We start from the raw sequence: 14,846 nt of genomic DNA on the forward strand, positions 1-14,846 counted from the left end.
TCCATCCTGATTATATATTCAACTCTGTTTATCCAGTCTTATTTTTGGGGGCTCTGGTACCTGCCAGAACTTGGGAATAAGACCCTTAGCCGCACTAATTAGATGATATAATATACTATTTTTATATACTTTCACTGAAATCTTGGAATTATAAAATAGACATACCCACGGGTCCTTCTGTATGGTGATCCCTAGTATCTCCTGAATATATTGGATTATTTCCTGCCAGTAGTTCTGTATTTTAGGACTTTCCCACCATATATGTGCCATTGTTCCCTTTTTCCCACATCCCCTCGAACATAAAAGGTGAGACATCTAATCACTGTTTATGTGCCGTACTCTGTGTAATATACCATCTCATCAGGCTGCCTTCTGTTTAGACATGACAGGGTCACCAGCATTGTAGTCTTGTTTATACCTGAACAATTTACCTTCTAGTCAAAATAAAATTATTTATGAACTAAAATGTAAAATTACCTATTTGCCGAGATTTTACCAAGGTAGGTCTTTCTTTGCTTTCCGGCTTTGTTTTACGGATTTTCCGAGGAGTCGGTGTTGAAGTAGCTATATAAAAATAAAACAATAAGACGAAAAAGACCATCATGGAAAAGTTCCTAAAATTCAGTCACCCTACCACCGTGAAAACCAGATACCTGGAGCCATTTTTACAACAGGTTACAAAATTAAAAAATATATATGCGTGAGCACCTATATTTTCAACCAGCTATAGTGTAAGGCTTGGTACACGTACACACATATTGAGTTGGCCCACCATTTGCAGCTATAACAGCTGCAACTCTTCTGGGAAGGTTGTCCACAAGGTTTAGGAGTGTGTCTATGGGAATGTTTGACCATTCTTCCAGAAGCGCATTTGTGATGTCTGTCACTGATGTTGGACGAGAAGGTCTGGCTTGCAGTTTTCGCTCTAATTTATCCCAAAGGTGTTCTATCGGGTTGAGGTCAGGACTCTTGGGACAGGCTGAGGTGAAGGGAACTCTTAAGGCATCAGCATACCAAGGAATTTTGGACAATTTCAAGCTCCCACCTTCGTGGGAACAGTTTGGGGATGGCCCCTTCCTGTTCCAACATGACTGCACACCAGTGCACAAAGCAAATTCCAAAAGACATGGATGAACGAGTTTGGGGTGGAGCAACTTGTCCTGACCTCAATCCGATAGAACACCTTTGGGATAAGTTAGAGGGGAGACTGTGAGCCAGGCCTTCTCGTCTGACATCAGTGCCTGACCTCACAAAAGATCTTTTATCAGGTCTTTGAAGATTTTTATCAGTGTCCAGCTGAGCACCGGTTAAAGCTTGTAGGAAGGGTTTTCATTCTGCTCTGACTGTCCAATGAGCCTGCATAACCCTTGACCCTCTGCTGATTGACCGTGTGCTAATCACATGCATCCTCCCAAAGAAAAAAAACAACAAAACAACTCTCTAGCAATACACACTAAACTGAGCATGTGCAGAGTGACTCCTAGAACTCTGTTCTATCAGCAGATGGATTGGGGACAGTAGAAGAAGGGGAGAATCAGGGATCAAGCAGTCTTTTTACACAACGTGTATTAGCCCCTTAGGTTCCACAGTGAGTATAACAAGCAAACTTTACTGCATATACAGACTGATTTTACTGTTGTGGGTTTAGTAACACTTTAAACTGGCATATTTTGTAAAGCATGCAGCCTTCTTTTCTCCCTTCCAGCCCACAGCAAATTTATAAATTAAAATGGAGAACTATAATGACTACGGGTCAATTTTACATTTGTTTTGATCTTAAATATTTTAAATTTATAGTAAAAAAGGTATGGATTTGTTGTATCACTGTAAAAAGTGTTCTCCTTGATGAAGAGCAGAGCCACATTAAGCTAAACTGTAATATGGTAATGGCCAAAAGATAAAAAAAAAAAAAAAAACCACACAAAAGCCCCTCACCTCTTTTGGTTTCCGGTTCATGTTCTTGAAATTTTACATGCTGCAATGCAGTGGCTTTTGACATGTGACTCCTCTTAGCTTCAACAACATTCAAAGACGCACTGGATGTCCCAGATGACCCAATAGAAATCTCTGCACTTCTCCTCTTGTGACCACAGATAGATTTGGCTGTGTCCTTGGGCAAAGGTGATGCTGAACAGCTAGCAGGTCTTGATACACTTATGGCAGGCAAGTTTGGAGCACACATAACTGGTAATTGCTCAAGCAAATCACTCTGGGAATCCTCTTTGTCCTCTCTTTCAACACACCTCAACCTTCTACGGGACTTTAGCTGGTGCCTATGGACATTTTCACTGCAGTCAGAAGACTTGGCTTTTGTAACTGTTGCTGAGTTTATTAGGGGGTTTTCAGTCTTTTTAGCCTCAGAACTGTCATTAGTCAACAGCAATGGCACATTCCCAGCTTTTTTCTTTTTGACACAATATGTTAATCTTGAATTCGCAGGATCTGGATTACCAGAGCGCCTAAGACCAAAGATTTCATTGACAGACTCTGTTCTAAACTGGCTTGCCTTCACGTCTTCCACAACAGGTGGTGTTAGAAAATTATCCTTCACAAACTGATCTGGTGACAAAACCGGAGTATGATTAACTGCATCCAGATATTCATCTGAAGCAAAACTGTTGCTTACAAATGAATCTGGACTTAACACCTTCCTTGGTGGTGTGAGCAACACTGATTGTGGCGTCTGTGTTTTTAAGCTCATCTTTGTAAAACATTCATGGAAAGACTCCTGAAAGGTGCTGGACTTATCAGATGGATGATCAACATGTCTAACAGAAAGTTCCGCTTTATAAAACTCAGTTGGAGATAAGGTTTTAAAGTCATTTCCCAAACTTGGTGTACAAGTATAATTATGCTTAAGACCATGTACTGGATTTATTGGCGAGATGGACAGTTTGTTCACCCTGTGTTCAGTAAGAGTCCATTGTTCCTCAACAACAAAATCCCTGTGAATTGTAGATGGGGCTTTCAGTTCTTCTATTGTCTCATACTCAGTGCACAAAACGGAGTAGGTTTTTGACCTCTTGAGTGATCCTGGGATGAAAGCCTGTGGATCATTGCCAAGTGGACTGACAAGGAGTGTAGGAGCTTTATTTTCTGTACTCCGCCTACCTTTCTTGACTCGAGAGTCTTTCATAACAGGCTTGGAAATATTTTCACATTGTTGCAAAGGGTTCTTTGCCACTCCCGATACACTTTGGTCATTTTTATGCTTTGCATTAAAAGTTTTGTTTTTGATGACTGTAGAACAAAGATCTTTATTCTTTGGTCCAGGATGCTTGGGTCCTACAGGAAAAGGTTTCTTTTTTATGGTATTCCAACGAGCTCTCTGCAAAATATATGAAGAAAATGCAATGTCACCTCATGTACAAATGAACAGGCTATACATATGCTTTAGGTATGTTGCCATATACTAAGGTTTGGATGGCGATAGGAATGGTTGGAACACCTATCACTGTTTTTATTGCCGTAAATCTCTCCAGAAGATTCAACCTCTCTTGTTCTGTTGGCTACTGTCAATGCAACAGAAAAATATAAGGAATGCAAGTTTCACAGTTGTCCCCAAAACATGAATAGAGAGGGAAAACTGATACAATGGGGACATCTTTTTTGAGACAGCCAAGAGGAAAATCCCCCTAACTTTGTAAAGATTTGCTCTTCCTACCTGTTCTGTGTCCACTACAGTAAATGAAGTGAAGTCTCCCCAACCATACACATAAAACAAAAAAGGAAACTGTAAGGTTTTATCTCTTTCTTACTCTTTCCACAAAGAAAAAGCTTTTGGTATACATACACTTAAAAGTATTACTAAACCCAGGACCCTGCAATCACTATATCTGGCCTTCCACAGTACACAAGGAAATGCAATTATTTTAGTAAATATAAACTGCTAAATACCTTTTCTCATCAGCAGTATATGCCAGTCTTGTGACTTCTATCAGCAGCAGTATATAGCAGTCTTGTGAATTCTATCAATGTCCAGGCGAGCACTGGTTAATCTTGTAGGAGGAGTTTTCATTCTCCTCTGACTGTCCTATGAGGCTGCATGACCCCTGACCATCTATTTGGACAGTGCTGTTTGGCCCTGTGCTGATCACATGCATCCTTCCAAAAGAAAAAAAAAACAAAAAAAAACAAAACAAAAAAAAAAACAAAAAAAAACACCCCTCTCTAGCAATACACACCAAACAAAGCAAGTGCAGACTGCCACTGCTGCTCTGTACTATGGCAGATGCATTGGGGACAGTAAAAGAAGGAGAGAATCAGCGAAGACATGATCAAACAGCCTGTTTACACAAGGCAGAGGATTAACCCTTAGGTTCCACAACGAGTATACCAAGCATGCTTTACTGCTTATACAGACTGATTTTACTGTTGCGGGTTTAGTAACACTTCAAAGTAGAGCGTCACCCATTTTTACATCTTTCTCGGATCACAATGCCCATCTGCAGTACAGTGCTAAATGGATACTCTCAATTTTTTTTTTTTTTCCTTACAAACACTTTAATTCAATTTGGCAGCACTTAATGCAAATTAAAACGAATAATGTAAAACCTGTTTGTTTTGGTTTTCGGCCAAGTGCATCCTGAATTTTCGGTTTTGGCACCAGAATTTTCATTTCAGTGCACCACTACATATAATTGCATATTGTATTGCAATTCTTTCTAGCCTACTCCCAGGTATGTGCAAATCCTATCACCTGACGCCCAGGACATGTAGTTCCGGGAGCGGGGTTGTTTTTCTTTACATACAAGAAAGCGACTGGTAAACTCAGAGGCGGACAGGCTGCAGCTGTGCATGCTCAGTGTCTGTGACACTCCTTCAAACAGCATACTTCTCCCCTTCCCTCCCCACATAGACAGGAGAGATAACGTTTTGCTCCACCTCTTCCCGCCGCACTCCTCTGTGACTCTGGGAAATTTGAAGATTCATCCGGCTGTGTGATTGCCAATGTCTGAGCCTGCAGACAGCAGCCTGAGGATGAGTGATCTCTGCTCTACCATGGAGCTTTCCCCACCTTCCTCCCTTCTCTCTTTATCCATCTCCCCCCTCTCTATTTTTCCAGGAGCTTCACACTTAACCATTTCATGTCCAGTTAACAGTTGAACTTTGAGGAAAAAGGGGGCACTCCGCCGAGCTCTGACCTAAGGGGGCACTCTGATGTATAGAGGTAAAGATGGGGACTTTTATGCAAGGGAGGACTCTGGTGTGAACATGGTGCTCATCCTGACTTCTGCACTCTATATGTTTTGACTTCTTACTTACTCCTGGCCCCTGCACTCTATACATTATGCTGTACATAGACCTGACTAAGATGTTCATTGTCCCACCAGTTGTTGGTTTTAATGAAATTCTTCTTTAAGGTAGGCTCATTAAGGCAGTCTATACATTAGTCATATTTTTCATTCAGTGGATTGAAAGAAAAAAAAAAGAGAAGGAAAAAAAAATTATCCAAACCTGGCGAACACTGGAGCTTGATTTGGCTGCTCAGCATGTGCTTGTACTGAGCACTCAAGCGCTTCCATGTGCAAGGTCTTTTTTTCCTCTTTGGGTCTGGTGCCTCATTTACTTGCTCAGTAGATGCGCTTCTACTGAGCGGTAAGAGAAACTGACACTCCCCTTTCCTGACAAGCACCCAATCAATGCTCATTACACTGCAAGGTCTCTCCCCTGCTTGCTAGCCCCCGGGTGCGGTGCTGGAGACAGGCAGTGAGGCGAGTAGGATATAAACAGTGCAATGTTAAAAATATAAAAAAATTTAGGTTGCCAAAAAGCCACTTTTGTTTTTAAAAGCCCCAGATATTCCTAATATCACCTCCCCATATCACCGCCTAATAAAAAACTTCAACCCTTCATGTTTTCCATCCTGGCAAAGTAATTTCATGGTTTAAAAAGGGACATACAGCCACTGAAGATCCCTAGAGATAAAACTGTCTCATTCAGTAATCGTATAACAATAAAGACCGTATTTAAATACAATTCTGGTTAAAATTATTATTTCTTTTATCAGGACAAGTAGATTGTCATGAGGGACAAGTAGTTTGGGACCCCGATTTAGTCCCTGGACAAGTAGTTTTTAAAAAAATTTCCACATCCCTGTACTCATATCTGGAAAGTTTGAAAGTATATTTGAATATTCTCACACACTTACCTGCTTCAATTCTGTGACACATTCGCTATGCTGTGTGTCACATGTCAGAGTCTGCCTTCTGAACTACAGAGGTGCCAAGAGGAGGAGGAGGAGTTTTAGGAGACAGAGTCAGTACAGGAATCATTGCTGGCAGGCAACAAGGCACCACCATGGGAGATCTAGTCCTTAGAAATAGAAATTAAACAGCAGAGGAGAACCTGCAAAGCATGCAGGGAATCCAGAAAGTTGTGGTAGGAGACAGCAAGCAGACAGGCAGAACTCACAACATAAAAAGGAGATTTTTTAAATAAGCCTATACTGGATTGTTAAACCCCCCCCCACAAAAAAAAACCCAATGCTGACAGTATAAAGTGAAAGTATGCTGTGACCATAGATTTCCTTTAACAAGATGTCCAACATAATAACAAAGACACACGCTCAATACATGTGTGTTATTTCCCTTAAGGATTTAGTTCTACTTTAACTTCCTTTCTGCTGCATTTGTATCTAAGAATTCTAAAGATTTGCATTCTGCCAAAAGACCGAAAACTAAAAAAAGGTAGATGGCCATTTCACCTTAAAAGCATACATACCCCTGCCACCCACTACTAACTAGACTCACAGATAGAATGAACACACACACACACACACACACACCTCAGCATAAAGGATTACACCCCTTTTTAAAAGTTAAAATTTAACCAATATTTCAATGAACAGAAGAACAATTTCCAAAATGTTGACAAAACTGAGTTTTATAGAACATTTGTTGAGCTCATTACATGAAAGTAGGGTTAATAATATAACTCTGATTACAAAATCTTCAGCTTTACTCAAATTAGCTGATGCAAAAATGAATACACCCCACAACAAAAACTACTGCATCTTGTATTTTGTATGACCTCCGTGATTGGTAAGGACAGCACCAAGTCTTCTAGACATGGAATGAACAAGTTGGCAATGTATTGCAACATCTATGTTTTTCTATTCTTCAAGAATTAACTGTTTTAGAGCCTGGAAGCTGGATGTAGAGTGAAACTCAACTTGATTCTTCAGGATTCCCCATAGGTGTTCGATTGGGTTCAGATCAGAAGACATACTTGGCCACTGAATCACTTTCACCTTTTTCTTCTTCAGAAATGCAACAGTGTCCTTAATTGTGTGTTTTGGATCATTGACATGTTGGAAAAGTACACGACAACCAAGGGCACTGAATGATAATAGCATCTTCAATCTTTCATTATAGAGCAATACATCTGTGAATTCCTGATACTATCAATGAAATGCAGCTCCCCGACACCAGCAGCACTCATGCAGCCCACAAAAGGACACTGCCACCACGTTTCACTGTAGGCACCATGCATTTTTCTTTGTACTAACTTTTGCGACGTCATACAGTTTTGAAACCATCAGTTCTAAAAACATTTACCTTGGTCTCCAGAGTACAAAATCCTACTAGTAGTATTTTTCAGCATGGGCCCTGGCAAACACTAGATGGGATTTTTTGTGCATGGGCTTTTGGAGAGGCTTCCTTCGTGGATGACAACAATGCATGCCATTCCTCTGCAGTGTACACCGTATTGTGTCACGGGAAACAATCGCAGTTTGGTTTTCTACTTCTTTAGCTAACTGCAGTGAACTTGCATGGCGATTTTCTTCAACCCTTCTCATCAGAAGATGCTGTCTAGGTGTTAACTATCTTGGATGGCCTGGATGTGTCTGTGAGATGGTTGCAGTTCCATCTTTGTATCACTTTTGCTACAGTATTCGGACTGATAAGTAAAGCTTTGCTGATCTTCTTGTAGCCTTCATATTTCTTGTGTAAAGAAATTATTTTCTCTTTCTTAGGCCTTGACATTTCTCTTCCATGTGGTGCCATTGCTGACAGCATGAAATAGGAAGGGGTTTTCTTTAAGTAACACCCTTTTATAATCAACTGTCTGCTGGACACCTGTTTAATGAATAATTAGACTCACCTGAAGTTGAATTCTTGTTAATTAGGATTTTGTTGACTAAAATTTAGCTATGCTCCTAAGACTTGGGGTGTTTTCATTTTTGCAACATAGTCTTGAATTAATTTATTATCAGGAAAAATACTTGGTGTGTGCAAATTAACAAATCTTGTTTGCAATCAATGGCCCATATTTTTGGGAGTAATTTGTAGTATCATGTCCCATAGAAAATGTGGATTCTGAAAGTAAAGGATATAGATATATATATATATATATATATATATATGCTATTGTTACTGAAAAAACACCCTGGTACGAACACTAACATGTGTGTGCTAACACAACAGCGTGAACCAAACCTAAAAAATGTGATACGTTCAAAAATTCTCCATCAGTTCTTCCATATATACTATGGCCACAGCAAAACTTTTTACAGTGAATAAAAAATAATTTAGTGCCAGTAAGAAACCTGTGATACACTGAGGAGCAAGGAAGCTGCCAAAACACATCATTAAAGTGGTTCTAAAGGCTCCAGGTTTTATACCTTTATGCATTCTATGCATGAAGGTAAAAAACCTTCTGTGCATTCTAGCCACCCCCCCAAACACATACCCGAGCCCCATCCCGATCCAGCGATGTACACAAGAGCCTCTGTTCTCTAGGGACTCTAACTCCTGATTGGCTGAGGCAGCAGTGGGTGCCATTAACTCCCACTGCTGTCAATCACAGCCAGTGAACCAATCATGAGGGGACGGGGCCAAGACGCAGCTCTGTTTGAATGGACATGCAAAGCTGCAGCTCGTGAACACACCTGCTCGGGTGCCCCCATAGCAAGCTGCTTGCTGTGGGGGCAACCGATAGGTGGGAGGGTCCAAGAGTGCCAGCGGGGGGACCCAAGAAGAGGAGGATCCGGGCTGCTCTGTGCAAAACCACTGCACAGAGCAGGTAAGTATGAGGTTTTTTTTTTTGTTTAAATAACAGACTTTAGGTTAGCTTTAATCATGCTCTGTGTCAGAACTTCACACAATGTTTATCCTGGCTTATATAATGACATCTTCAGAAACATCAAAAAAAGCAAGTAGATAAGAAATTAGTTATCAGACATCTGTTAAACTCACCTTTTTCTTAGATGGCAGCTCTGCACGCCCCAGAAGAACAGCTTGGTGCTTCACAACATCATTTACAACAAAGGTGACAAGTTCTCTTACGCCTCCTTCTTCTAGGGGAGTCCATGTGATTGTCAAAGGAACAGACTCAAAAGGCTGCACAATGAAAAAAAAAATAAAAAAACTTAACAGATCACTGTACATGATGTTTGTTTAAATTACTATAGAGAATGGTATATCTGGGTCAGATCATGCAACTGCTACTGGAACTTGATGCATTGTTAATGCTATGATAAGTACCCAACACTCTGGCTACATAATGTATCAAAGCAGCAATAGGATTTGGCAATGAATCAACAGCTAGTTTATCTAGACTTTCAGTATAGCACAGATCACAATATGAAATTCCCTTTCTCACAAGGTATCTGCACATTTATGTAATAGTGCATTTGCCATAAATCTTGGAGACTAGAGCAACAAGGAACTCTGCATATAGTTTGCTAAGGATTCAAGTCATCCACATCTTTAGAAGAAAACTGAACTCTGAAAGTTAAAAAGAAAAAAAAAAAAGCATGCAGGAGGACAAAGAACTAGTCACCAGTATTGCATGTGGTCTCCCTGTAGGTGATATTTCTCCATTAGTGACTTACCATGCCTAGTTCAGCACTGCATCTTTGTGTGGAGACTGCCATCTTAGTAGAGGCAAGACTTTACTTCCCCATCTTAGAGCCTCCAGCAAGAACAAGAACCAAATCTCAATGCAAACCTCTCAATCAGAGGCAGCAGTGCCTTAGATCTCACACTGCAGGTATACAGTATAATGTATATAGCTATGAAGCTGTAAGTAATGGAATGCTTAGGTACACTCACATACCAGAAGTGCAGTTATTTTTTTTTTTAGAGGAATTGCAGTCTCAACCATGGTTCGCACCGGTGCGACTGGTCACGCGATTTGACTGTTCCAAATTGCATGACAAGTCACGCCCCATTGTCGGCAATGGAACCGTTCAAATCGATGTGACTCCGACCAATTTTGAAAGTAGTTCCTGCACTATTTTCACCTATTTCAGGTGCAACTTGCATAGACATCTGTGCATGAAATAGCACAGATGGCAGGCAAGTCGAATCTGAAATCGCACTGAAATCAAGTGAAGTAGCGCGATTTCAAAGTTGCATTCAATGTGAACCAGGATAAAAAGGTACATTTTTTTGGGGGTACTGCTTAATTATCTTTTCTAAAGTACCATATAACATAGCAAATTGACATTTTTCATTTCGTTCAACTCTAAATGTGCATCTTAAATCCTTTTTGATTGACATATGCCATATTTATGAAATAATAAACAAATAACATTTTACCTCCTAGTGCATTTTTTGGGCTTTTATTAAAAGGCCAAATTCAGGTAAATTTTAAAGCTACACTTGCAGCAGAGTTCCCCCTGTACGACAAGGGCTAAATGCTTGTTTTAGTGTCTGGTACAATCAAAGGATAAGTGAACTTTTCTCCCCTTGGACTGGCCTAAAGTAAGCCACCCTATCCCATGGCCTCTGATGCTTGTTTAGATCACAGTCATATAGACTTCAATGAAGCTATGTTCCAGTTCTGGAGATGGCACAGCACAGTCCTGCAGATGAGGATGTAATGAGCAAATGCTGGATACTGCGCCACCAGATTGAAGCATGCATCTATGGAAGGAGAGGGTGGGTTACGTTAGATCAGTGCAAATGTGCAGACAGAATCAGTCCATTTTGTCTTAAAGTGCACTTATCCTTTAGAAGGCAATGTTACTGAGCTTATCGACCCCTGTGACATTCCAGGTTGTGGGTGGGCCCTTGACATCCTCATGTACAATGTATGACTGTTGGTTCTGCATTGTACATGATGACATCACAGTGCCACTGAACGATGGAGTGTCGCAGTGGAAGTAGCTCTTGGGAACCAATCACACGGAGAGGAGGAAGGATAAGTAAGGAAAAAGGTAAAAAAATGAAACTTTTCATGCTTTCAAAACACGCATGTAACCCTTGTAATGCTTGGTGAATCCTACAGCAAGGGAAGTGTTGAATTCTCCCAAAGTTCAGCTTTAAAAAATGGCAGAGTTTTCACCACAGGTTCTCCAGTTAGCATCTTATGCCAAGTCTGTCTATCAGTATCAATAGGATCCCGGCATGTCTGTGTTCATATGGCACCCTGTGCCAGTATTCTCTATAGGCCTCATGCACATTCCTGTAAATACAATTTACACAGTATAAATTGGACCTGCATCTCTTTTTTAATAATTTTTATTGGTGTTATCAAATAATATAAAAAGGTGCAAAAAGTTCAACTACCATTTCTTGGTCAAACGTGACTTACAGTAATGTTTGCAAAGAAGTATCAGAAAACAAATAGCCTGGAATAACCATCTATTATTCGGTCGAGTAACTAGATTGGATCCTATAGAACACCTGAAAACATTGAATATTGCAATTACGTAATCGTCAAGAGGACAATATTAAATCAAGTTGTATCTTGTAGCTAAACTACAACCTGTGTGATTCCGTGGACCTCTAACCCTTCTCCGGTTTTTAGGAAAGAGAAGTCACAGGACCAACAACTGCCTGAAAGTTAAAAAACTAACATATGGAGAGAGGAGGAAAGAAGGAAAAATAGGGGAGAAAGAGGAAACAATACGAAGGGGGGGGGGGGGAGGGAGTGGCGAGGGGCAAGATTCCAGATGTGCACTCTCTATCTACTTTGCAATTGTCCCTCTATCCCAATCAGGAGGGTCCCAAAAGATATTTCATCCAGGGATCCCAGGTTTTCTCAAAATGGGCAAGCCTGTTATGAAGAGCAGCAGTCATGCATTCATTGATCATAATCCATGTCAGTTTGCCTTCAAAAGTTCAAAGGGGACCGTACGGGATTTCCAGGACCCTGCAATGGAAATCCTGGCAGCAATGAAGATAAATGCATTCAGACATCATGGACCTGCATTTCAACTCCTAGACATACAGGCAATCATGTCCAAATGAGTTGAGGTGTGTACTACATTCTGCACATGCACCACATTTACCTCTGATCCTGAATGACTCATTTATGCAGTGGTGGTACAGGATGACCTTGGCCTTCTGACATAATGGCCAAAGACTGGTGTCCTGCAATGCAACTGACTACACAATGATTGTTTACATCTCGACCCAGGCAGTGGTGCATATGATCCAATACTTGTGTCAACATTTGCATGTGTACAATGTAAAATCAGACCACGGAAACAGAATTTTCTTTTCGCAGCTAAACACTGCAACCCAAAAGAGCTGTGTGAATGGGCCAAACACACACAATGCTGCTGTGTTTAGATCTGTATACATTGTGGATCTGAGCATAGCAGGTTGTGCATGAGCCCATAGGATCCAACTGTGCCCTACATCTGCACCAAGCAGCACTGCGATCTCAACAAACACTACTAAGTGACTGGCAGCCATATCTCTCTGATGTCATGTGCCAGGGAAAAAAAAATATTTACATACACACACACACTAATATATATATATATATATATATATATATATATATATATATACACACACACACACACACACACACACACGTGTGTATTACACACAAATTTTTATAATAATAATCTGATCAACCGTAACATTATAACCACCTACCACAATCTATCAAGGCATGGACTTCAGTAGACCTCTGAAGGTATGCTCTGGTATGTGGCACAGAGCCAGCAACAGAAGATCCTTTAACATATAACTAAGGGATGAACTTTTTTTTTTCTGTTTTGGATAAAGTGGAGAGGGACTAGAAAATGTGTTATATGTGGCCCCATTCGGGAGATTCACCCTATTTGTTATGTTTACCATTATCATCAAAAGTGAAAGAAAATCCCAAAGTTTTGGTTAACCCCAGAAAAGTAATAGAAGAGAAATCGTCCAATGGGGATAATAGTTCTAGTGACAACAAGGGATCCACCCCCCATTTTGGAGGAATTTCCTCTAAAACTCCTGTGTTGGCTCTAGAACAGGAAATGATGGAAAATCTACCCAATAGGACACAGCGAGCAAAAAATAATCTAACAGGGGTTTTATCGCTACACACAAAAAAAAGATTTGCCTTTAGCTCTACTTTAAAAGAGAAGTATGGGGTTAATTCAGCGCTGAGCGAACAATTGGCGCTTTATAAATACTGTATAATAATAATTCCCCCCACCCCACCATTATACTTACCTAGGTGGATGAAGAATTGGTCCGATGCAGCATCTGTCCCCCGTTGGCTCTAAGGGTGAGAACTCAGCGATCACATGATTACTGGGTTCTCCACTCTGCTTTGCGCAAAGAGCGGGACTGTCAGTCACCGCTCTCTGCTCTGTCCCCCATGCGCTCACTGGAGCACTGGGCCTGTGTGGCTCAGGCTCTCAGCACTTCTGAGCTAGCACGCTCCAGATTCTGGGGTGGATCCCAACTGTGAAACTGGCATCTTTGCCCAGCCTGGACTGGCAGAGTGACGTCAGCTGACAGAGGACTAAAGCCCACTGTCAGCTGAAAACAAGTCATAGGAGTGCACAACAAACTGAAGCCCATTGGCAGCTGACGTCACTCAGCTGGGAAAAGATCCCGACTCCAAAGTCAGGATCCACCCCAGAGACTGGAGCAGCACCTAATTCAGCCTCACAGCGAACCATGGAGATCCTGAGCAAGCCGCTCCTTGCCTCTCCACAGCCCAGTGCTCCAGTGAGAGCAAAGGGCGGGGTGGGTACTGAGCAAAGAGAGGTGATTAACAGTCCCGCTCTCTGCTCAGAATGGCTGTGAGAACTCAGCGATCATATGATCGCTGAGTTGTCACACTTAGAGCCGGCGGAGGACATATGCAGCATCCACGTAGGTATCATTTAAAAAAAAGAAAGAAAACCCAATACTTCTCTTTTTAATCCTGGAAATTGCAAGGTGGGGCCTCCATGGATTAGTCTTGTTTCTTCAGTACATCATATAGATGCGTGATGGATTGAGATCTAGAGAATTTGGACGCCATGTCAACATCAATATCAAGCCATTTGAGAATTCATCAGACCAAGCTTGTTGCATTGCTCCATGGTCCAGTTCGAATGCTGGCATACCCTGATCGGTCTGGGACTAAACAGCCTTATACACAACAATCTATAATGATTTGTGTATTGTATGGGAACCTACAGTGAGCAGCAATCTGAGCAACAGAAGCTCTTCTACTGGATCCCAATACACAAGTCAGCCTTCACTCACCACATGCATCAATGAGCCTTAGCCGAACATGACACTGGCATGGCTTTGCTGCTTTTCCTTCCTTGGAGCACTTTTGCTCGGTCTAGACCATTGGAGATCCTAAAAGAGCAGCAGTTTTGCAGTTGCTCTGAACCAGTCCTCCAACCAGGGGCAGACTGACCATTAGGGTACTTGGGCACTGCCTGAGGGCCCAGGGTCAGTAGGGGGCCCATGAGATGCCCCTGGTACCTTTCATAGTCTTTTTTGGGTGTAGTTTGAGTGTGGGCAAAGACACAGGGGCCCCATGATCCCCTATTGCCCAGGGGCCCCATGAGTTGTCAGTCCACCCCTGCCTCTAACCATCACAATTTAGCCCTTGATGAAGTCACTTAAAACCTTCAACTTCAGGGACAACATGTTCACTTGCTG

The 14,846-nt window shown here is 41.4% G+C and overlaps 1 protein-coding gene across 1 annotated transcript in view; it reads right to left on the reverse strand.

Annotated features, from left to right (window-relative positions):
* ASPM (assembly factor for spindle microtubules) overlaps positions 1 to 14,846 on the reverse strand; it is an 88,327-nt gene that overhangs the window by 73,048 nt on the left and 433 nt on the right. Inside the window, exons 2-4 of the mRNA XM_089686627.1 lie at positions 9,201 to 9,344; positions 1,936 to 3,328; positions 478 to 564 (exon numbers count right to left, since the gene is read on the reverse strand). Of these exons, the coding sequence (XP_089542753.1) occupies positions 478 to 564; positions 1,936 to 3,328; positions 9,201 to 9,344 (1,624 nt within the window). The remainder of the gene's footprint in view (positions 1 to 477; positions 565 to 1,935; positions 3,329 to 9,200; positions 9,345 to 14,846) is intronic.

This window comes from Staurois parvus, unplaced genomic scaffold, assembly GCF_062004578.1.
Source record: "Staurois parvus isolate SC_StPar_1 unplaced genomic scaffold, SC_StPar_1.0 ptg000402l, whole genome shotgun sequence".
Lineage (NCBI taxonomy): Eukaryota > Metazoa > Chordata > Amphibia > Anura > Ranidae > Staurois > Staurois parvus.